Source organism: Pelodiscus sinensis, chromosome 3 (genome assembly GCF_052426305.1).
Source record: "Pelodiscus sinensis isolate ZL-2025 chromosome 3, ASM5242630v1, whole genome shotgun sequence".
Taxonomy (NCBI): Eukaryota; Metazoa; Chordata; order Testudines; family Trionychidae; genus Pelodiscus; species Pelodiscus sinensis.
The window spans coordinates 132,932,547-132,958,000 of record NC_143054.1 but is presented as its reverse complement, the minus strand read 5'-3'; the positions used below and the strand labels follow the sequence as shown (position 1 = coordinate 132,958,000).

The 25,454-nt window shown below is 43.8% G+C and overlaps 1 protein-coding gene across 3 annotated transcripts in view; it reads right to left on the bottom strand.

The window, feature by feature from the left end:
* Nucleotides 1-14,127: 14,127 nt before the first annotated feature.
* The window catches only part of EXO1 (exonuclease 1), a 30,734-nt gene continuing 19,407 nt past the window's right edge, over nucleotides 14,128-25,454 (bottom strand). The window contains exons 11-14 of one of the 3 annotated variants that reach the window (XM_075924836.2): nucleotides 24,026-24,509; nucleotides 23,250-23,354; nucleotides 19,228-19,421; nucleotides 14,128-15,094 (exon numbers count right to left, since the gene is read on the bottom strand). In XM_075924836.2, coding sequence (XP_075780951.2) covers nucleotides 14,950-15,094; nucleotides 19,228-19,421; nucleotides 23,250-23,354; nucleotides 24,026-24,509 — 928 coding nt within the window. In that variant the 3' untranslated portion in view covers nucleotides 14,128-14,949. The remainder of the gene's footprint in view (nucleotides 15,095-19,227; nucleotides 19,422-23,249; nucleotides 23,355-24,025; nucleotides 24,510-25,454) is intronic. The other 2 variants (XM_075924837.2, XM_075924838.2) reach the window with 2 other exon arrangements.

The window sequence follows — 25,454 nt, the reverse complement described above, 5'->3', positions numbered from 1 at the left end:
TCCATACTGAGGTTATGTTATTTAATTACATAAAACACAGCAATTAAGCTTTCACAAGACCACTGGAATTCAAATGAAGACTAAAGCACACTGTATATTACTAATAAAAAGTAATTTAAAGTATGAAAATAACAATGTGAATTAATATTCTGTTTCCATTTTTTCCAAAATAAGAAGTTACTTGGGGGCACTAATCAATTAACATTTACTTACTTCTCATTCAGTAATGGAGTCCACAGCATAGACGCTTCAAACCTTTCATTAGACTCACTCAGGGTCATTATTGCCAGTATCATTGGTGGCCACATGGAGAAGTAGGAACGGGTAGGGGGTCCTATGGCTTTAAGTGTCGGGAGACACCCCATCACATCCTGAATCCTAACTCCAGGCAAGCAGCATGTTTCTTGAGTTTCCCGGTCTGGGTGGCAGATGGATGGATGACTCCATCTCCCTTAAGAGAGTGTCCCCAATGATCACCACCCTTCTCCTTTTGGGAGTGGTGGCTGCAGAACTCTCTAGTGGAGTGCAGATTCCATGCCTTCCATTTGATGGGGTCTCCTCCTGATCCCTTCCCTCAAGAACTCTTCCAAGCCACTCTCTGCCATGATACCTGTGCAGAAAGCCTGAAAATGATTTCTTATATAGCTCTATATACATTAGAGTACATGAGTTCTCCTCTTTCTTCTTTTGTAAGTCCTATGCTGCTCATATCTTTACTCATTTAAATAATCAGGGTAGAAGCTGAAATTTTGCCTCAGCTGCTTTGTCTCGGTTTTGCTAGCTGGAAACTAGGACCGTAGGAATTAGTCTCAGATATCTGTGGGTTTATCCTTAAAACCCCACTGAAATACAAAAGTGTGATTATCCCTACGGTACTGGTGGCAAAGTAAAATCACAAGGGAATGAAATGACTTGTTCAAAGTTACTCTCAAAGCCTGTGGCAGAGCTTGACATTAAAGCTAGCTCTCCTTAAGTCTGCCCAACATTTTAGCCACACACTATTCTTATTACCTAGCTCACAATCAAGATAAACACAATAAATGCCCTAAGCTATACTACAAATGACACTTTAGATTGTTAATGCTGAAAGATTTTTAAATGTTCATTTATTTTCATTGTTTGCTCTTTGTATTTGTCTCAGCTTGGACAATAAGCTAGTAAACCGTTTCACTAAAAAACCCCAGTGTATACAGTCTGGACTTCCCCCATCTGGCACCCTCAGGACCTGACTGGTTCCAAACGTGAGAACTTGCTGGACAAGGGGAAGTCCCCTGTCAATGGCTCCTGGCTCACTGCCCCTCCCTGCCGCTGGCTCCTTCCAGCTGCTCTGCCACGCAGCCCCAACTTTGGCCTCGCTGTCAGGCAGCCCAGCCCTGGCTTTGCTGCCACCAACTCCACCAGGCTCCCAGCTGCTGGCCTTCATGCCCAGGGGTGCTCTCATCCAGGCACATCCGTAGTCTTCCAGGACCACAGATGTTGCTGGACCAATTGCAATTTGATTTAGGGAGATGTAACCTGTAGTAGTTTAATTTCAGATTTACATGTACCAGCACAGTGCTATAGCTTTTAGATTAGAAACTGTGCAGAAATGCAACAAATATTTCAATTGGTTTGTATTTTTAAAAAAAAGTAGAAAAACTGCACCAAATCCTAAATATAAACACTCTTAAAAAGCTCCCAGAGATGACATGACTCACCCCCATAAATCAAACTTTTGGACTAAATCTGACAGTGTCTTTTTAATTAATGTTGGGAAAGTGCTAATTACTATTAACTATAGTGCTAGTTACTATTGCAGCAACAAAACTCTCTCATTTAGTTATTGGTGGAAACACAGTAAAATATAATTTTTCTTGTAAAATAAACTAAAAAATAGCCAAGTGTGCCTAGTGGCTTGTGTACACTGAATGGATTCATTGATTTCACCCATACCCAACTCCAAATCAGCATGAGCATGTTTGCCTGAAAAAAAATCTTGGGGGACAAGCTACAGCCTTTGAAATAAAAGCCTTAACAGATTTTTAATTACTATAGCTTCTAAAATTAAGACAAAGCATGCTAGTGTTTTTTTTCTTTTATGCTAATGAAGAATTTCACCTAAGAATTATCGAAGAGATTAAAACAGTCTCAGATCTATTTCCAGCTGTAAAGGGCCACCGGAAAATTAATTTGCCTTCAAAAGAGGAAAAAATATTGTATTTCATTGGAATCTACCTATTCCGGGGTCCAGTATGGCTCATGAGAGCAAACAATCCTCAGCTCTTCAAAGACGCTAATAGTCTAATGAATAAACATCCAAATGGGTTTGCAGAAAATAGAGCATCAGACTAACTTGATATATTTTTCATGAGGTTGATATTTGATAATGGAGGGCTCTTCATTCTAGCAGATAAAGTGCTAGAAGTTGCGCCTAGACACATTCAGACAGGGGGGAAAAATGGGTAATCTTTTAAAGTGAGAGTAATTAACCATTGGAACAATTTACTAAGGGTTGTGGTGTATTCCCCTACACAGGAAATTGTACACCAAGACTGCAAACCACACAGCATAGACATACTGAGTCCCCGATGCTTCCGAGCTCACCATACATATATGTCTTAAGTTTGATATATATCACTTAACTATTTAGGGCATGGGTTCCCAAACTCGGGGGCATGAAGAAATTCCAGGGGGGGCATAAGGCGACTCAGCCAGCCTCCCTCCCTTCCCCCAATCAAGTTTTGCTGCTCATCAGTTCCTTTTTTTCCCCCCTCAACAAGTTTTGCTGTTATTTTGGGGGGCAGGGAGGCGTGAGGGTTTTTCAAAAATCAAAAAGGGGGCGTGATGCCAAAAAGTTTGGGAAATACTGATTTAGGGAGAGGCACATAGTTGGCAAGCTATTTGTAACACTAAACACCAGTGAAGAATGAGACGATAAGAGTACTTTATAAAGACCACAGCTAGGCACATGTTCAGTGTGCAGAACCCGGACCTCTTGGCATCTGTGGGAACTGCACTTCTGAAGCATATTAGTTAGAGGAGGAGAGCACTGACTGCTTCTCCGAGGCCAGAGAAGAACTATTCACATGTGGCAAGCTCCCAGGACAAGTATTTCTAATCCATTCAGCAGCTAATGGCCCCTAACCTATGAGAATCTTCATGGCTTTAGCCCCACTGAGAACAATGGGAGATAGACAAGACGCTTGCTATCCATAGCCCTTGTAATGTTCAGTGTCTCTATAGTGTTCCTTTTTCTGTTGCAGGCAAATTCCATTTTCCCCATAATTGGGACCTCTGTTTTTATTATGCTTATTACTTAAGGGTTCTTGCCCAATTAAATCAGTGCACTATACTACACTGGTAAAGCCCCGTGAGCCTCCAATCAGCCATCCCTATTTTTAGATTATTCACAGTTCTGGGCCCATTTTATTCAATTCTTGAATATTTTTCTCACTACTACCACAAAACCTCTTCTGAAGTCTGCTCATTGAAGGGTTCTGTCTAGATTCTGTATTACGTGAGATCACTGCCAGACTCAAAGGTATGTGGTGACACAAAACCACCACTGGATAGCAACTAAATTAGTTCATCTGACTATTATAGTCAGATTCAGACTTATGAACTGTATAAAGTGACCTCTGCTGGTCAAAAGTTTTTTCCCCCTAAACTATTAAAACTATTATTTCTTCTATGATAGTGTCTGAAGGTCTGGGCCCCATTGGATTAGACACTTGACAAATGAAAAGAAGGTTTTATTTTTTAAGCAAAAACAAAAACAAAAGAAAAAAAATATACTGAGAAATTTCTATGTCGTGAAAAAGGAATTAGTCAATGCACCACTGGCGCAAACAGATACCAGCACACACAGTAATTGGTTCATTCATTACTATGACAAACAGCTGGAAGCAGGAGAATGTCAAATAAATTCATAATCCTCATACCAAATCTAACAATATCAATTACGAGATTTTATTTTCTCCTACTTCACTGTAAAGTATTAAATATAAGGCAAAACACACATACTTTTCTGGGAAATATTTTAAGTACAGTAATGTTGTTGCATACATATAGCTTGCTTAGGCCAAGTGGTTCTTAATGGAATCCTCATTTGACTATAAAAGCAATATCATCCACTACATCACATCATAAAACGAAGGACACAGGTATAATGATTATAATTAGAACAAAGACAAGATTGCTGAGGGATCCTGCGGGCTATTCCTAACTTCCTCTTGGGCAAGTGAAACCCAAGTTTTGTTTTCAGAAACACCAATTTTGACTGTCTATGAATGTCCAAACTGACACCGTTAACATCTGATTTACAAGAACACTAAACATCTGCAGTTCCTGTTTCTATTACCTTCCTAGACACCGTGGCTATTTACCATTCAGGTCTGGCAGTCAGAAGTGGAGTTACAGAAGGATGCATCTAGTGTAGAAAGACACTCACTCCAACAACAGAAGGGGTTGTTCTACCACTGTAGTAAATCCACCTCTTCAAGTTGCAGTAACTAGATCAATACAAAGAATTTTTTCATCTCTCTCCACAACATAGATAGGTCAACCTAAGTTTCAGGTGTAAACCAGGCCTCAGGATTATTGGACACTTTTTTCAAAATGTATCGTTACACCCGATAGTATTATTCCATTTGTAGAAAGAATATCTACCTTGGGAAAGTACTTAGAAATTTCAAATGGAAGGCATTTAAACTGCAAAGTATTAATTAGAGATTAATTTAAAAAAAAGTAGAAAAGTCTTTTCAACAGTCATCTATGCTTTCATTTCCTCCTTCCCCACTTGCTATTCATGCTTCATTGATTCTCTACCTCATTTCTTCATCTCCTCTAGCTTTCTGATTCATGATTTTTAAAACAATCATCCCTAACCTCTAAATTTCTTTCAGCAAAAGTTCCTTATTTTTTACTTAACCTTCCAAGTTAGATCTCCTGTCAGAGGAATTATGGGTCATTACCCACACACTTTAGGGACCTCTATCTAATTCCTAGGGCTCAAGGCATAATCCTAATCATTTAGGTACCCACCATTACTCTTGTACTGTGTACTGAAAGCCTAACCTTTTACTCTCAGAGGTCTTTTACCAGTGAAAGAGTCTTACACAGCACTATCCTTACTGTCTATTTGTTAACAGTTACCAAAACAAAATGTACATGCTAAGCATACAATGATCACCATTCCCAATAAGGCAGACAATTTTTTCCTGATGGCTGGTTAGGATAAAGTTGTCCAGGGACTCCGGTTTCTGCATGATGTGACTGGTAGTTTGCCAAGGTCTGGCAGCTCTGATCTTGGGGCTGTGTCCTGGAGTTGATTCCAAAAAATCTTCCTTTTGGACCCCAGTTTATGTAGTGAAACTTGAGTCCTGCTGAACTATACTTTAACAAATCATTTTAAACTACAGTACTACAAACATTATTATTCACCTAGCCCATTATGAAACAATTCTTTAACCAGACCCTACCACCTTAATTTAAATCTTGAAAATGTAGCACACAACAATGCAAGCACCAGGCAGAAACCACATAAACAATACAAAAGAGGGACCATAAAGGTAAAAAGCGAAGTTACTCACCTCCGGTGCAGTAACTGTTGTTCTTCGAGGTGGTGTCCCCGCGGGTGCTCCACTATGGGGGTGCTGGGCTTGCCCCGGCGCTGCAGACGGAGACTTGTCATTAGCAGTGTCTGGCCGGACCACGCATGTGCCGCAGGCTTGCGGCTTTCGCGCTCTCTCTGTCGCGCGGTCCGGCCCCTCCGCCAGTTCCTCGAAACCGCCTCGGAGTCTGTAAGAGACAAGCAGAGAGAGAGAGAGAGAGAGAGAGGACTCCGAAGCGGGGAGGAGGGCGGGTAGTGGAGCACCCGCGGGGACACCACCTCGAAGAACGACAGTTACTGCACCGGAGGTGAGTAACTTCGCTTTCTTCTTCACGGATGTTCCCGCGGGTGCTCCACTATGGGTGACTGCGTAGTGGTAGTCGCCAAAAACGGAAGGAAGGCAAGGAGACCCTATTTATCCGCCGTGGAGAGCACCGCAGTCGCCACTGCCCCCATCTGAGTGAGAGAGAGAGAGAGAGATAGAATAATGCTTAGCGAAGGTCCCATGAGAGGACCAGGTCGCCATTCTGCAAATGTCCTTCAGAGATACGTCTCTGTGGAACGCTGTAGATGTGGCCATGGCTCTAGTGGAATGAGCGTGTGGTTGGGACGGAAGGGGTAACCCTCTCATTGCGTACAATTGCACTATGCATGAGGTTACGAGATTGGAGATTCTTTGGGAAGATAGACGTTGACCTTTTGACCTGTGTGCCAGGGAGACGAATAAATGGTCCGTAAGCCTGAATGATTTAGTACGGTCTATGTAGAACACTAAGGCCCTGCAGATGTCCAAGGAATGTAGGGCGGCATCTCGTGGCGAGGCATGGGGCTTCGGGAAAAAGGTTGGCAAGATGACTGATTCATTAACGTGGAAATTGGAGACAACCTTGGGTAGGAACTTCGGATGTAATCTCAAGACTACCCCATCGCTACGGAAAATCGTATATGGTGGAATGGCCATCATGGCAGAAAGCTCGCCATTCGTGCAAATGGCCTTTCCCATTCGTGTTTCGAGTGGAAGTGTCTGCTCAGGAAGTCTGCCGTCACGTTTGTGGTGCCAGGTAAGTAGGATGCCAAAGGAGTCACCCCGTGGCGAATGCACCAGTTCCAAAAGCGTGCAGAGGTTATTGCGAGCAGGAAAACCATTTTCAGAGTGAGAAATTGTAAGGATATGGTCGCCAGAGGCTCGAACAGTGGCCTTATTAGGGCGTCGAGTACCACATCCAGGCTCCACACAGGAGGGACTGGGTTGCATGGTGGGTCCATATTGGTAAGGCCCTTGAGAAATCGTTTAGTCATAGGATGGGCGAGGATAGAAACACCATCTGTAAGTGGTGTGAATTCTGATATTGCTGCGAGGTGCACCCTGACGGAGGCTAACGCAAGACCCTTGTTTTTTAGGTGCAGTGCATAGTCCAGTACGGAGGAAATGGACGGACGTGTCGGATCGTGGTGGTTCGAGGTACACCAGGAGGAGTATCTGTGCCACTTGTGAAGGTAAGTTTTCCTCATGGTTTGTCGTCTACTTTGTACTAGGACGTGTTGGACTTCAGCAGAGCAGAGAGATTCACATGGGTTCAACCAGTTAGGAACCATGCTGTTAGGTTCAGCATTTGTATCTGGGGATGTTTCAGGCGTCCTCGGTCTTGTGTGAGGAGGTCGTGGAGAGGCGGAAGGCGGATTGGTGTCCGCACAGAGAGGCGGTGCAGGAATGGAAACCAGTGCTGGTGAGGCCAATCTGGGGCTATGAGGATTAGCGTAGCCCTGTCCGCCTTCAGCTTCTGAAGAACCTTGGGAATGAGAGGTATGGGGGAAATGCATAAAGGAGGGGTCCGCGCCAAGTCACGAGGAGGGCATCCCCTAGAGATGCACGGCCCAGGCCTGCTCTGGTGCAGAACTTGCGGCATTTTGTGTTGGCGGGAGTTGCGAAGAGGTCCACTCGGGGAGTTCCCCCACATTGGAAGATGTCGCGTAATATGCCGTCATGCATTTCCCATTCGTGTTTCGAGTGGAAGTGTCTGCTCAGGAAGTCTGCCGTCACGTTTGTGGTGCCAGGTAAGTAGGATGCCAAAGGAGTCACCTCGTGGCGAATGCACCAGTTCCAAAAGCGGATAGCTTCCATGCATAGCGAACGGGAGCGAGCGCCGCCCTGGCGATTTACGTGGTACATGGCTGCGATGTTGTCTGTAAGTATCGTCACAGTGGTATTCCGAATGTAGACGAGGAAGCATTTGCATGCGTTGAAAATAGCACGAAGCTCTAGGAGGTTTATGTGCAACCTTGCTTCTTGTGGGGACCATTGGCCTTGTACCGAGAGGGAACCCATGTGGGCCCTCCAGCCTAGTAGGGAGGCGTCTGTTGTGATTTGGTGGAGAGGCTGGTGCGGGTGAAATGGTACACCCGACAGCAGGTTTGTGTGGCTGGTCCACCATCGGAATGATTGAAGAACGCCAGGTGGCAGTGTAACGGGCCTGTGGAGATCGTATCTGGTGTGGTGGTATACGAGGGTCAACCAGTGCTGAAGGGCACGCTGGTGTAGTCTGGCATATTTCACCACGTATGTTGTGGCGGCCATGTGGCCCATGAGTCTGAGACCTGTGATGAGTGGAACGGTGGGGCTCAAGATGATGGTGCAAATGAGGTCCTGGATGGCCTGAAACCTCTGCAACGGTAGGAACGCTCTGCCGGCAAGTGAGTCCAGACGGGCCCCAATGAACTCAATGTCCTGAGTGGGATGCAAGACGGACTTCTGCTCATTGAGGAGGAGTCCAAGCGATCGAAAGACTTGCATCGTGAGGTGAACCATGTGGGAGACCTCATGTGCCGAAGCACCTTTGAGCAGGCAATCGTCCAGATAAGGGAAGATGAGCACCCCTTGGCGTCAGAGAAAGGCCGTGACCACGGCTAGGATCTTTGAGAACACCCTGGGGGCTGAGGATAGCCCGAAGGAGAGGACCTTGTATAGAAAATGGTCCTTCGCCACGACGAAGCGCAAGAACCTTCTGTGAGCAGGGTGGATAGGGACGTTGAAATAGGCGTCCTGGAGGTCGAGGGCGGCAAACCAGTCCTGTGGATTTAAAATAGGGATTATGGCAGCTAGCGTTGTCATTTTGAATTGTTGTTTCCTGAGATATTTGTTCTGACGACAGAGGTCTAGGATAGGGCACCAGCCTCCGGACCTTTTCTGGGTGAGGAAATAGTGAGAGTAAAAGGCCCTGTTCCTGAAGTCCTTCGGGACTGGCTCTATGGCACCCAGAGAGAGAAGGCGGTCGACCTCTAGTCTGAGGAGGGTTTTGTAAGAGGGGTCCCTGAAGAGGGACGGCGTGGGAGGGGTGGTTGGTGAGATGGCTATGAGAGGGATAGGATAGCCGAACTGAACAATCTCAAGGACCCATTTGTCCGTGGTGATTTTTGCCCATTGATGTAGAAAGGGTCATAGATGGTAGTGGAATAGCTGGGTTGAACGATTCACGGTGTTGCCTGTGGCTGTGTGCTCGCCCTCGACCAACACATCAAATCTGTTGCTTGCTGTTGGAAGGCATGTTCATTCTGCCGGTCGGGTTTCGGCGTCGTTGAGGCCTCTGGCGAGAACGCTGGTTGTCAAAAGGTCTCTGTTGTTGGTGTTGCTGTTGCCACTGGTGTCTAATGTAGGCGTAATCATATCTGCGCTGATAGGGTGAGTACCAACATCTCTTAAAGGGGGGTGTATACATCCCCAAAGTTCGCAGGGTTGTCCAAGAGTCTTTAGAGGAGTGCAGGATTGCATCCGTGGTCTCTGCAAAAGCTTATCCTTGTCGAAGGGTAAGTCCTCGACCTTTATCTGTAGTTCCTTTGGAACTCCTGCCGCTTGAAGGAGAGAAGCTCTACGCATAACAATAGCCGTAGCGGCAGAGCGAGCAGCAGTATCAGCCACATCCATGGCCATCTGGAGGGCCGTTCTCGCTGATGTGTAGCCCTCTTGGATGACTGATCTCAGGATCGATCTTTTTGAATTGGGGAGGCGATCCATGAGAGGAGTGAGGCGAGAAATTGTATCGAAGGAATGGTTGGAAAGATGCGCCGAGTAATTGGCGATTCTGAGGAGTAAAGTCGCTGAGGTGTATACCTTTCTGCCCAGGAAGTCAAGCCTCCTTACGTCTTTATCAGAGCCCTGGTGTTTGAGGTGAGAGGCTCTAGATCTCTGCTGAGCTGCATCAACTACTAAAGAGTTAGGCTGTGGATGGGCAAAGAGGAATTCCATGCCTTTTGGTGGCATGAAATATTTCTTGTTGGCTCTTTTGTTGGTGGGAAAGGCCGACGCTGGAGCATGCCACACTTCATCAGCCAGTTCCAGGATGCCTTCGTCAAGAGGGATGGCGAGGCGTGAACTGTGTCGTGGTTGGAGATTCCTAAAAAGCTTGTGGTGCTTATCTTTGAGCTCTTGTAGGGGAATCTCCTGTCTAATCGCTACCCGCTTAAATAATTCTTGGAATTGAAGTCATCTGGAGGAGAGCTGTCGTCGGGGTTCACTGCATCCTCCGGAGGAGATGAGACCGGGATGGAAGACCCCGAGGCATGGTGCACAAAGGGAGTATGTTCCGGCTCTGAAGAGTGGTGAGATGGTGATGGCGCATGATGCGGCGGAGTAAGGAGAGCCGGGATTGGAGAGCGCCTGCGTGCAGCATAGTCTGAGACGGATCGTGGTCGGTAAGAATACTGGCTATGGAAATGTCGAAAGTTGTGGTCGTCGCGATGGTAGGTGCCATGACGCGGTGAACGGTCATCATGGAAGCTGGAGCGGCTGCCGTACCGATAATGGTATGGGGAGCAGGGCAAGCAGGAGCGGAGGTGTGATGCCCTTAAGGAGGCAAGAGAGGCAGAGAGATGTCTGTACTGGAGCCTGCGATGGGAAGATGCAGCAGCCAGAAACGGGGAGGGCAGCCTAGACGAGCTGCAAGGAGAGCGGCACCGATGAGAGGACCCGCATGGGGATCGCAGCGCCGGCAGAGGAGAGCACGGTGCTGGGGAGAAGAAGCGGGAGCGGGAGCAGCTGCGGCAGCATGGGGAATGGAAAGCGGCAGCAGGGCTCAGGGGTGATTGAATTGCGGCATGCGCTGAAGCGCTAGCCGCTGAATTACTCAGCTCCTGGTGCGGCGGGGCAGGAGTGATCGGCACCGTGCCGGCCCCAGAACGGGTCGGCGCCGTGTAGTCCGGCACCGCGCTGTGACTCGAAGGCAGTGCCGGGGCCGGTACCATGGTCGGTCCGGGGCTGCTCTTGGCGCCGGTTCAATGCTCGGCGCCGGAGGAGGAAGCGGCTGAAGTGATGCCGGCTGAGGAGCCGGCGTCTTTGCAGGCTCCCGTGGTCGCTTAGACTTTGAAGCCGCTGAGGCAGGGGGACATGGCTTTGGAATGCCAGAGGTCCCCGGTGTCTGTGCCTGGCTGTCCCTGCCATTAAAGGCAGCTGGCGGGATCTTGCTGGGGACAATGTCATTGTCTTCTGACGTCCCGCAGTAGGGGAGGAAGCCCGGCGCTTAAGAGGCTGCTGATTGAAGTCAGCTTGCTGCAGTTGCAGGGCTGTATCGAAGAGGAGCATACGGAGGCGCCTCTCCCTGTCTTTCCTGGCTCTGGAGGTGAGCCTTAAGCAATGGTGACACTTTTGGGGGATGTGAGACTCCCCCAGGCAACGAATACAGTCCGCATGGCTGTCAGAGGCTGGCATTGCCTCCCTGCAGGAGCTGCATTTTTTAATGCCGGTAGCTGACATTTGCGGGCAGCCCGCTGCTTATTATCTTTAGTTGGTAGTTGTTAAGGATGATAGCCTGGTAATGGCTCTGGCCAGCTATCTTTGTTCTTGTTATCTTAACAGTCTGTCTGTCTTTTTTTTTTTTTTTTTTTTTTTAAAGGTGAATGGAGCTATATACAGAGAAGCTGTCAAGAGAACAGCTGAGAGGCGGGAGGTAAGAGCGATCTCCGCTTTCACTCCCGATAGTCTTTGTCCTGCCTCTCTTGAAAGAATTTGTTTTTAAACTTTATGGGGAGGAGAGGGGAGAGGGAGGAAAGGGAAATTTTATATATACAAAGGGAGAACTAGAAGCAGTCTAGTTCTGTGGAGAGAGGAGCGCGGTTACAGGCGTCTGCAGCCTAAGGCGGTGAAGAGGAACTGGCGGAGGGGCCGGACCGCGCGACAGAAAGAGCGCGAAAGCCGCGAGCCTGCGGCACATGCATGGTCCGGCCAGACACTGCTAATGACAAGTCTCCGTCTGCGGCGCCGGGGCAAGCCCAGCACCCATAGTGGAGCACCTGCGGGGACATCCCCAAAGAAGAACAATAAATTAGTTGAGATTTTACACAACTACTAAATGCTTGTGTGCTGTTAAACCAAGTTTTCTTTGAACACTTAAGATCGGTTTCTTATCTGGTGACAGTGGATACTTGTGACCCAGAACCCCAAAGAAGCCACAATGGAGTTACTCAACTAAGGTAAACGTCAAAAAATGGGGCAAACGATCCCCAAAGCTGGTGAATATTCCAATAGTTAGATTTACGAAACCAGCACAAAACAACTTCTATAACATTTTACTGGTTACCAAGCAGCCCAAAACATATTTCCCTTAAAACAATTCAGCCTTAGGATTCCACCCAGACACCCAGGACAAATATGATGGGGATGACTGAAAATCTAATCATACAAGAAACTTCTACCAATTCCAAAAGATTAGGACATAATACTTCCCAAATAAATGGTTTTTCCAGATCCTACCCAAATGCATGCTTACACCAATTCTTATTAACTAGAATAGGATTTATTAAAAAAGGAGAGATTACTGGTTAAAAGACCAGTATATATACAAACATGAGTACAGTTTGAGATCAGATTCATGAGAAAGATGAACTTTGTAGTTGCAAAGTTCTTTCAGAATTACGTTATAGTCCAATGTCCATATGCAGGTTGAACTTGAGGCAGACCTGGAGATCTCAGCCTTGTGGTTTAAGTTTCCCCTGCATGAAGCATCAAGCAGATTCAAGAAACAGAATCAGAACCCTGAGTCTTTTATTCAGTTTTCAAGCAGCCTCTTGACCCTGCAAGTCCTGGGTGATCAATAGGCTTTGAAGTAACCTTCTATTCCCAAACATTCCTCCTCCACCTTCCCCCCACCCTAGTAATCAGCTAGATGGATTAACACAAGACATTTGCTCATTTTCCATCACTCTCCAGTAATCTGGTATACAATTCAAAGAGGTGAAAACAGTGATGTTACTATGTTTACTGTTCATCTAAATGTGAACATCTCATTTTTATCTCTGAATCAATAGCTATAATGACAGACAGGAATTGGCTAGCATCAAGCAAGATGAGCACAAACATACAATTAATATTACCTCAAATGTCTAACAATTTAGATTTGAATTTCAAAGTTCTAGCCTACCTCCCACTGAATGTCCCCAAGTACCATTTGCATATTTCTCTTACATACCTTTAAAGGCTAACTCTGGATCATTTATCCTACAAGCTGCTTAACCTTTTTCTGGTTATGGTGTCACACTTTGCATAAGATTAGTTGCAATTATGTAACAGTGATAGCAACCGTGATGTACAGGGTGATACAGTAATCAGATGTTACAGTACTATTAGGATAGGATCTCTTTCTTAACATTATTATAATATGGCTGCAGAAAAAGGCCTCAGATCTTTCCGAATCATCACGAACCTTGTCAACTTCTGCTCTAAACCTAAGGCACATTTTTTTGTCCTTGACTTCTCTAATAGAAAAACATAAGTACTTTTTCCCTAAGCCTATCCTCCCTAAAACCTACCAAAACTAGACATTCCTCTGCACATTTCTCCCTTTGAGAGGATGAGAGAACAAACATGTGACAGATGTGTTACTACACAATTTAATAAACTACTGCTCAAACACTATTTTGATAAGTGTGGTACAAAACCTATAGAGAACAAAAGAGTCTGCTCTCTTTTTTGCATTTTATTTCCCTCCACCCACTGAGGTATTTAATCAGCTTAATTTAAGAGATTAGCTCCTCAGGCCAGGATTTTTTTTTAATTCATATTCATTTGCAAGTAGGTTATTGATGATTAGTTAGCGTGGTCCAATAAAACAAACACACCACGTGGAACTTGTGTCATACAGAGTGAAATTAACTCCATGACTGAGAAGCTCAGTTTCTCAAAAATCTCCACAACAATAAATAAAGAGTCAAGACCTGGGTTGTGTCTACATTGGCATCCCTTTCCGGAAAAGGGATGCTAATGAGATACTTCGGAATTGCAAATCCGCGGGGGATTTAAATATCCCCCGCGGCATTTGCATTTACATGGCTGCCGCTTTTTTCTGGCTCGGGGTTTTTGCCGGAGAAAAGCGCCAGTCTAGAGCGATTCTCCGGAAAATAAGCCCTTTTCCGGAGGATTCCTTATTCCTACTTTCAAGGGCTTATTTTCCGGAGAATCGCGTCTAGACTGGCGCTTTTCTCCAGCATAAACCCCTGAGCCGGAAAAAAGCGGCAGCCATGTAAATGCAAATGCCACAGGGGATATTTAAATCCCCCGCGGATTTGCAATTCCGAAGTGTCTCATTAGCATCCCTTTCCAGAAAGGGATGCCATGTAGATACAGCCCCTGTGTTTCAAATCCTAAAACTTTAGGAACATTTCCCCCCCCATCCCGCTGCAGGTCAAAGTGCAGTTGTGATGTTCCTGTGAGATCCTCGGATAGAACACCATTCTTGCATTCCCTACTCTTTTCTCTGAGGGGAAGAGAGGTAACAACAGAGAAGTGGTTCTGGTTAGGAGCAAACTACTTTGGTTGCTGTTGCCTGAAAATTGCTGTAGCTGGAAGTAGCTGGAAAAAGAGTGATGTGAATTGGAATTACTCAAGTTCTGCTTTGCTTGCACTCCTGGAGCAGAAGATCTGACAGATGGGGAGAAGGAATGAGATTAACTCTAGCCCTTGGGGCAAACCTGAACGGTCTCTGGTGTTTCCACTAAGAGGCACAACACATGCTTTCAGACGTTTAGATCTAGAATAAAGTTACACTTACAATTTCAAATTAAAATGCTTAAGGACAGTTTTTAAACATTAGTTTGAACAGAAATTTCCTACTGCCATTTAAATAAGAAAAATCAATTAATATTCAAAAGGTTTTATTTTAGTCAGTATAAAACTGTACCTTTCATTTCACTTTATATAAAAGATGACAAAATTTATATATCAGACAAATATACAGCTCACATCCAAAATAGTCTATTTTTATATTGGTATACAATGTCCAGAAACATTTCATCTTGCCTTGTCCTCCAATGTGTGTGCAATGATTAAAATGTATCCCATCATGCAACAGAGAGCTGCATAAGCAAAATACATCAGTTCACTGAAATATTGCTCTCTGAACATGACTATACTCAAGTTGATTAAAGATTTCCTCTTCTGTTTCTGGAGTGAGCTGAATATTATCTTTGATTGGAGATAATGGGTCTGATGACTTTTTACAAGAAGGGAGCTTTTCAGAGTCTCTGCAAAAAAGACAAAACCATGTACAATTACACGTTTCATTTTCTAATCACAGAACTATAATGCGTGCAAACATGAAGAAAGAGGCAAACTCAGGGAGCCCAGAGTTTTATCCCAGTTCTGCCACTGACTTGCTGAGTACACTGGGCAAGTTACTTCAGTAACTAGAGTTCTTTGACAACACGGCTATGTGCATGGACACCAAGAGTGGCATATATTTGTTCGCTTCAGATTCAAAGTCTTTTGGCCAGCAATGGGTTCATCCGCCTTAGCTGTCCTTGTGTTCCAGTACCAAGGACATCAAGTATGAAGATGGCCTACCTGCCACTCAGTTCCTTCACCAAAACAGAATCCAGTTAAATACCTCTATACTAGTGAAAGAGGAGGGAAGGTAATGGAATTCATAGAGACATATGTCAAATAACTCCATTTATTGTAATGAAAGTAGCTTTTTTTCTTTGAATGCTTGTACAAATGTATTACACACTCGGGGATTCACCAGCAGTGACCTGGTGTGAAAGTGGTATACCTTCTGAGTCTATTTTATGAGTATGCTTTGCAAGGAGGCTGCAGACAGTGCCTAGGCCTGGTTGGAGTGAGCCCTAATCTGAACTGGGGCATCTAAACTAACTAATTTGTACCAGAACTCCAAACCCACTCAGTCTCTGAGCTGATGTTGCCAGACCCCTCATTCTACTGGCAAATGCTACAAATAACTTAGATCGAAAGGATTTGGGTCTCTGCAAGTTAAAGGATAGGGCCTACGAACATGCCCTAGGAGTATAAAGCCTAGTCCCTCCTTTATTAGACTGTCGTAGGGAAGAATATTGGCAGTTGGTTTAAATGGAAGTCCATAAAAACTCCTAGTAAGAACTTGTGATAGAAATGTAACCGTGTTAGTCTGGTGTAGCTGAAACAAAATACAGGACTATGTAGCACTTTAAAGACTAACAAGATGGTTTATTAGATGATGAGCTTTCGTGGGCCAGACCCACTTCCTCAGATCAAATAGTGGAAGAAAATAGTCACAGCCATATATACCAAAGGATACAATTAAAAAAAATGAACACATATGAAAAGGACAAATCACATTTCAGAACAGAAGGAGGATGCAGGGCGGGGGGGAAGGAAGGTGAATGCCTGTGAGTTAATGATATTAGAAGTGGGGAAGGGTAGATGTCTGTGAGTTAATAGTATTAGAGGTGATAATTGGGGAAGCTATCTTTGTAATGGGTAAGATAGCTGGGGTCTTTGTTTGATTTGAATGTCTTCCTGCGCCTCCAGAAATATAATCTATGCTATCATGTGCCGAAAGTGTCAGTCTGCTATGTACATTTGACAAACGTCTCAGACACTTCGCCAAAGAAGCAATGCCCACAAAACAGACATTAGACAGGATCACAAAGAAAAAACAGTTGCTTGCCATTTCAACCAGAAAGGACACTGTCTCAATGACCTACTCACCTGCATCCTACTTCAGAAGACATTCAAGTCTGCACTTGAAAGGGAATCCTCTGAACTGGCATTCATGCTAAAATTCGACACTCTCCGCAGGGGGCTGAACAAAGACCCCAGCTATCTTACCCATTACAAAGATCGCTTCCCCAATTATCACCTCTAGTACTATTAACTCACAGACATCTACCCTTCCCCACCTCTAATATCATTAACTCACAGGCATTCACCTCCCCCCCCCCCCCCGCATCCCCCTTCTGTTCTGAAATGTGATTTGTCCTTTTCATATGTGTTCATTTTTTTTTAATTGTATCCTTTGGTATATATGGCTGTGACTATTTTCTTCCACTATTTGATCTGAGGAAGTGGGTCTGGCCCACGAAAGCTCATCATCTAATAAACCATCTTGTTAGTCTTTAAAGTGCTACATAGTCCTGTATTTTGTTTTAGTAAGAACTTGGGATGTACTCTTTAACCCAATGAATAAGATATAGGAAGGTCCCACCCAGAGAGCCTGTACTTCCCCCAATCTTCTGGCAAACATAATTGCTACCAAAAAGTTTTCACTGTTAAGTATACTAAGGAGCAGGTTGCCAGGGATTCAGCAGAGGGGTCATTAAGCCTGCTAGACCCTACTGAGTTATTCACTGTCAAAATAATGATTTGGATGTAGCTGTGGAGTAGGAAGAAGCAGAGACCACGGCAGAAGGTCTCCATTTTAGCAAGTGCTACCTCTTTCTTGTGGGTTCTGAGATTCTCTGATGGAACATGAAAACTAGTAATTGTTTCTGTTTGGAGTAGTGTAAGGTCTTCACAGTTTTCTGTTCAGTACTGTAGTATAAACTCCAAGAGAATAGAAGAATGGGAATCCTTCAGTGGCTCAAGTGCCTCAGTCTTTTTGCATGGAAAGGCCACAGAGAAATCTTCCATGCTGTGCTTTCTTTAGGATACTGGAGCCTCCTAACTAGCATGCCCTTCTCATGACAACTGATGTTGTCATGGCTCAAGATATGGTATCAGAAGCATCCAGAGCTGCCTGGAGGGTTATCCTGGTAACTAAATACCTCCCCCTAAGTAAAGATTTAAAATGCTTCCCTGTTCTTCTGTGGTAGTTTGTCATTGAACATGGAGGATTTATAATAGTTCTGAGAAGTCATATTGCGTTAACACCTGAGACTTGGTGATTCAAAAGGAAGGCTGGCAGACAGTTTTTACATCTGAATAACTCAAGATATTTCAGATCTTTTTCTCTCAGTGTCATTTCTGAGCTGGTGTTGTCTATTTCCTCTCACTAGTTCCCAACACCACTTGCAAACCAGGTTCAGGGTGCATGTACAGACTAGGGATGTTAGATAGTGTATAACTGAATAGCCATGTAACCACACACATCTTTAGCAGTTACACGGCTATTCGATAGTCCCCAGGGGTGGGGTCAGCAGCCAGCGCACTCCAGTCCCACAACTGGGGAGCACCTTGCCTCTGTTTCAGGAAGGAGCCAGTCTGCGATGTAAGCTCCCTGTGCAGACCAGATCCTGCCTGCTGCCCCTGCCTGTAGAGAGCTCAGACCCCGCCCAGACAGGGACTGCTCCACGGAAGCCTCCCCTGCTCCACCCAACCCCCGCTGCTGCCTCTGAGTCAGCGGGGAGGGGACAGGCGAAGCTGGTGCTCAAGGGGAGCCAGCTTTTAAGTCGGCTCCTCCCGAGCATCAATTCCTGCCTGCCCTCCCCACCTTTGTAGGAGACAGCAAGCTGGGGGGGAGGGGACTCAGGGGGAGGAATAGGTGAGTCCAGAGAGCCAGCATATGGAGAACTGGTTTGAAAGCCAGCTCCTTGCGCGTATTGGCTCTCACCTGCCCCCCTTACCCTCACTATGGGCACCACCTCTTGCCCCCATCCTTGCTGCCTCTTTTACAGAAGAAGTAAGGGTGGTGGGGGCAGTGAGGGAGAAATGTGTGTAGCTGACAGGATTAACTAATAGGCTTAAGCTTATATGTAGTTGTCTATATGTTGACATCCCTAGTACACATGCTTCAACAAGGTTGGAAGGCACTTCTTGTCTAATGTTTAGAGGTTGAAGTAATTATTACTGGAATATGCCATATGTGCTTGGCTGGGTCCGTGAGAGCTTTGTGAATGGGCCATCTCCACAACCGTGGAGAATATCCATGCATTTTTCAAACACTAGCTTTTCAAAAAAAGACTTGCATATCACATACTTGTCAGGGATCTATACTTTCTCTAAACAAAAAGGCATTGCGTACCCAGTCGTTTACATGTATTCCCACCTTGCAAGAGGGACAGAACTTAAAGCCAGGAGGTTTTAGGCTCATCTATATAGTGTGGTATCGTGCACACTATGAGAATCTGATTTCTAAATTATACCAATATGTTTCATATTAATTGGTTTGTGCACACTACGCTCAACACGGATATTAGGAAAAAAAGAGGAAATTTTTCATTTCTGTAGAGACAAGTGGGAATTTTTTTCCTTTGTGTGCCTACACAGACAGTGATCCAATTCTCCCCAATTCCCACCCCCAAAACCTTCTCACAGCTTCAGGACATATGGCGAGTAGAGAAATGCTGTTATTTTTCCTCAGTTTCAAAGGGACTAGGAAGAGAACCAGGGGACATGTGGGGAGAAAAATCAACTTTTATAATAAAGACTTAAAGCAACGCACCTTCTAAACTGGAAGTTTTTCCAGAGATCACTGATTGTGACTTGCAGTCCTGGCTTATTTTCAGCATTGTGATGATTTTTTTTCTGTGCACTTGATAGTTTCTTGCTTAACCCACTGACTTTAGCTGGCATCAGTGGCTTGAGTTTAGGTGCAACATTTGACCTTACAAAATGGGATCTTTGTAAACCAGGAACCTGTAGATATAAATATTAAGTTATAAAGCTCTGGCAGAAACAATCATAAGTAAACACTATGGGCTATGCAGTACAATTTTATGTATTTTACCCAAGGGTTAAATACAATAATTTTGCTGAAGAAGGTAAATAGTGTTTGTGCATACAGAGAAATACCCAACTTGCTTCGAGGGCATCAAGAAATGGAGAATCCACCCCATCTCTTGCTAGTTAATCACCTTCATTGTTAAATATTTGTACCTAATTTCTTATTTGTTTTTGTGTATGATTATATGTGTGATGATGTATATGTATATTATTTCTCTTACCACTTAACCATGATGGACTTTGAAATTAAGTTGACTTTCTTCTCTACTGATTATAACTTTAATGTAATAAAGTCTACTTAAGAACCCTCCATTTTTATTTACATTTTTCTGTCTAAAATTTTTCTCCTAATACATTTTCCTAGCTTTGGAATATTGACCCTTTTGAAGAAGCAATTCTATATTTTATTGGGTAGAAGTGTTGTCTATTTTGAATATAATTTGGGTCTGATGATGGTCCCTACATTAACACTGACTTCCAATCCAGTGATGAATTAATCTTTATCTTCATAAGGAGGTCCAAAATAGTTCTCTCAAATTGAGGGAAAGTACCTGCTGTGTTAGAAAATCACTCATAATTTTTAAGAAATTATGGGTGTTTTACTAGTGCCAGACACATGAATTATTGAACGTCATGCTTGTGACAAAGCAATTAATATAATTCAAACCTTTGAGAACTAGGATTTTTAGAATAATTTAGTATTCACAAGGGAGGAATACCTAAATTGTTCAAGAGACTGATATTCAGGACTACATATATGTAATTACATACAAATAAACTATTAACAAGTTATTCAGGTTGCAAAGGCATGTGGCAAACAAAAGTTTTAAGAGTGCAAGAATATTTTGTAATAGGTAGTGTTAGGCAATCTAAATATAGAGGTTACTAGCAACTCCACTTTACTCAAAGCTGCTACTTAAATTTCCTGAATCTGCTCCTTTCCAAATAATTTAGAAGTCAGTGTTCACATAAAGTAAAGCAAACTTCCCCCTTTTGCTGTGTCTAGATGAGGCTTTTTTTAGTTTAAAATTTTCCACAGTTGCTACTGCTAACTCAACTCCATCAGCAACAAAAGGTGGACACACACATCAATAATGACGATGATTGGATTGATCCTGAAATTAGAATCAAGCCAGAACATATACATTATATTCTCAATTTGCCCATCCTGAAGGTTACCTCAAAAACAATACAATTTTGTTTTTAAGCAACAAGAACGCAAAATTGCTTGAAAAGTGTAACAGTAGTGTTATATCAACTCTTATTTCAGGCCAACCACAGCAGAACAGTGTTACTATTTTAACACCCTCATAATGGGATTGATCTACTATATGTTTGAGAGAGTTTGCATGTTTGTTCAAGAACTCCTAAATGGTAAAAACTAGGACCACCAAAGTCAGTATATAGCTTCGTCTTATTATAACAAAGCAAGGTAAGGGTTTGGTTGTACCAGGAAAATGGAATGTGTCTGGAATGGGACTGCTTCTCACAAAACCATACAGGTAAGAGACAGAATCACCAGGCAGGTTAAAGGGAATGGCTGGGGATACCCCGCCCTCACCGTCCAGGTCTGCCCCAGCCCTGAACCTGCTATTCCCCAGGCACCCTTTAAGGAGGGCTAGCCCCTTGACTTCATTTATACGAGAACATTGTTGGCTGTTCCCCTTTGCCAGGGATTGAGGAAAAGTGCGTAGTTTTTTGCATTCGTCACTGACTGGGGAGAGTTCAGGGGGCAGACAAACCTGGACATGGCCATCCCACCCAGGATACATGCACCCCACCCACGGCTGTGCCTGTTGGAGCTGCAGCAGCCACGGAGAGGAACTTCATATCTGGCCCCAAGCAGTTGCAGTGAGAGAGAGCTGGGGTAGTCCTCTCTTCCTGGGACAACCTGCATACTGAACCCCTCATCTCCAGCCCCACCACAGAGCAATGATTCAATGAAGCAGGTGCACTTTCATTTTATTTTCTAAAAAACTGTGTTATGGACACAAGCAATGCTGGATAAATGTTCTAGTTCTTTCATAAATTCAGGGTCTTTACATTACACTCATTCATTAGGCTTTGCCTCTGTCCATCTATCAGTAAAGCATTACTCTACCAACACCAAGGGATCCGGAGTGTCCTGAAACTTTTCAGCTGTGTTAAATCAAAGATACTTATGTGATTCTGCACAATCTTTCAAGCATTTATCCTCACTAACTCAGAGCGGGAGGGAAGTATTACTACCTTTGTGTTATAAATTGGAAACTGGGACTGGGACAGAGAGAGATTAAAAGACTTGCTCAAGAAAGTCACACAGGTAATCTGGAAGAACAGAATTGTACCCAGATCTCCTAATTACCACCTAATCATTCAACAATCTGCCCCTGCCTCGAAGAGCAATATAGTATTCTAATGAAAAGTATGAAAAAAGCAAGAAATCCCCCTATATATTTTAGACAGTGTCTGTCTGCGAGTCCTTTTGTTCAAGAACTCCTCCTAAAAGGTAGGGCCACCTAATTTGATATGCAGCTGCTTCTTCTCCTAACTTACAGCAAGGTCATAGTTTGGCTGTGCCAGGACAACCAGAAGCCAAGGGAAAAGGACAGTCTTCCATAATATGCCAAGTGAGGGGCTGCTGTTCAGAGGGACATGATAGGAGAGTGGCCACTGGGGACAGTGAGCCCGCAGGGGAGAGCTATCCTGCAATGTCCCCTGGTTGCAGCCATACCCCCAAGGGAGTAAGGGAGTGGCCAGCAGAACTGGGGTTCTACCATCTTGTCTGGCAGCACACTGATAAGTAGCCTCCCCTGCTCCAAACCCTTTTCCCTCCCTACTGACCCTTGGCTGCAGTACCACTGGGGGCAAGACAACAGGCCCTTGGTAGGCTAGGGATGAAGAGACGAGACAACAGGCCCCTGGCGGGGGAAGGGATCTAGGGGTGTAGAGAACAGACCCCTGACCTCTGGTCGTATGAACCTCCCCACCATCCCCAAAGTCCCTGAAGGACCCAGGCAATGCTGGACAAGTCTGCAAGTAGAGAATAATTTAGAAGGTAAAGAAAAAATTAAGATTTCTTTACATGGAAAGCAACCCAGTAACCACAAGGTGTCACTATTATTATAAGGAACACATGCAGCACTGTTGTGGTGTATGAATACATACTACTTTTTAATGTTTATAAAACAATCTCTTGCTAAAAATTAGTGAAAACTAAGTCTGTCTATTTTACCCATAGATACCTTGCAAGTAATTTTCTGGCTGGGGTAGAGGGCGTGCAGAGGAAGCAAAACACGTATGGTCTTATTTGCACTTCTCAGTGAAACCAAGCAAAGTCTGTTTATAGAATGCTTGTATATTCGTTTGCAACTATATATTGTATATTTATATATATTACAAATTGCAGCCACAATAACTTAATGTTCTTTAAACCAAGTTAAAATCATAGAAATGTCCTAGGCTTTAGTGAAGGAACATGGTTAATAGTAACATAGTTAAGATTCCACAGTAAACTGTGACTATGTTAATAGTTCTAACATTGGGTTATAACCAGAATTCCTATTTCAACTGCATTCATAGTATGGACGAACACCAGGAGTAACAAGTAAGAGGAGAGTTCACATGACTACTCTGGCTAGCATATATTAATGCCTGAAACAGAACCCAACTAAAGTCTTATAAGTGAATGTAATGGTTTAGCCAAGACTTTAGTCTTCAAAATTCAATGGACTATACATTAAAATTAAAGAAATTTTATACCTTGCTCCTTAAGGGTGTATGTTTCCTTTCTGTACAAGTAGCAGAAAATAGGGGAGAGCTCCAAGAACTTGGATCATCACTTCCTTTTAGTCTGCAGTCAGATTCCTTTGGGACAAAAATAATATTTTACACCACTTTGATTTTAAAACTTTTCCATAACCTAAAACAATTGTTTTACATGTATCACTATATATGTGCATGTGTGCTCTCTCCCACACACATGTTCAGTTGGCAACATTTTAAAAACTTTCCTGAGAACCTCTACTTGTTTTCACAAAGCAATAATGTGTAAACTGACATACACTGAAAGAGACTTCTTCAGCAATTGGTAAACAGATTCAGACATCTCAGTGCATTACTCTTCTTAATCTTACTCCTTGCATGAGCAGCAATGTGCAAACTGAAAATATAAACTAAAACTAGGAATTATTTTGGGGAAGTTCTGTAACCTGTGTTGTAAGAATGAGACTAGATCACAACAGTCCCTCCCATCTTAGAATCTGAGAATGTATGAAAATAGGACTGACTCACAGATAGTCAAATGTTAAATGAATATGCCAGTTCATGCTGTACAGACGCTTTCATCATACAAATAGCTTTTGTCATTAGAAATTAACATATCCCTAGAGTATTATTTTGCAGTCTGATGAAAAACTACTGTAATTAACATGAACCGTTTGCAAATCTGACAGAGTACTGAAAATAGTACCCTAAATCTTGATGAATTAACCCATACGGCTAGTACTGCTGAACTGAAACAAAGATAATACTCTTACTTCCACCTCTTTGCTACACACCTGAAATATTCTTGAGGAGTCCGCGCTGTTTTCTGACAGCTCACTAGACCCTTGAGACTGTGAAGAGCAGTCCATTTCCGGTAAGGGGGAGGATTCTTCATCTGACTCATCACTTGCTGCTTTGCTGACGGTATGTAATCCAGATACCTCACCTCCCTGGGACACCACTTGATCGTTTCTTTGTCGATGAAACTGCTGTAACAGCAGCACACCAGGAGATGGGCTGGGTGTCCCAGGACTCTCACCAAGGCTTCCAGACCAACTGAAACAACTTCTCTGTATTTCCACAGGGGATGACGAGATAGTTCTTGTAAATTTCTCAGTCTCCAAACACGGAGGAACAGGATCTTCGGTTATACTTTTCGTTTCCTGAGCCTGACAATCCACCTCAACATTCCGTGGTGGTTGGGCAGCTTCATTCTTTGTTGCACTATCAGGCATGTGAGTGTCATGGCAAAAGAACCTAACACATATAAATGAAAGATACAAGGAATAAAGAAATGAAAATAGACAAGTTATTTTGCAAATGAAATTTTATTTTCACAGTCAATAGTTATCTGCACCCAGCAATTTTGTCTTGGAAGTCCTATTTACAGTTTTATAGGTTCTAGCCCAATGGAAGTAGCAGTGATACCAAAACACTGCCTGCCCTTTTCATGCATCCTGTTCCTTCAGCACCTATTGGAACTATGCTAATCTGCATTTTGAGGAAGAGCTCAAGTGAGGTTTGCAAACAAGCAAGGCCACTGCCGCATCACACTCCTCTCAGAGTAGGTCTACCTCCTCTCTCATGCCCTGACCCCAACAACACTGGGTAAGCTCCAAGAAGGACCTACTGACAATCATCCACATTCTTAGCTAGATTAAGATCCACCCTCGTGCTGCAGAAGTTGCAGGGATTGGCAGACTGTGACTGCTTTTGGGGTTAAGACATGACACAGACTCAGGAGATCTTGGTTAATTCCCAGCTTCATTACAGACAACCATGCACACATTTATGTGCATACTTAATCATCAGATCCATTGACTTCAATAGGACTACTCATGCATAAAGTTACGCATATATATAAATGTTATGCATAACAGAGGCACAAAAAAAAGAAGAGACTGTTTGCAAAGCTCAGAATCAAGTAGGTACTAAATATACTCTTCCAGGATTAATTGCTTCTATTCCTGGTATAACACTGCTGCTATTTTGGAAAAGTTATTGCATAACCTGGAAACTAAATACCATCAATTTCTAAGATACTTTACATTTGTAGTCCATAAGGGTGCATCTACATTGCACCAGAACTCAAAATAAGATGTGAACTTTGAGCTCCTTAAATTGCATATCTTATTTCGATGCTATTTCAAAGTAGCTTATTTCGTCATTTGGCACTGTCTACACAGCGCCAAATTTTGAAAT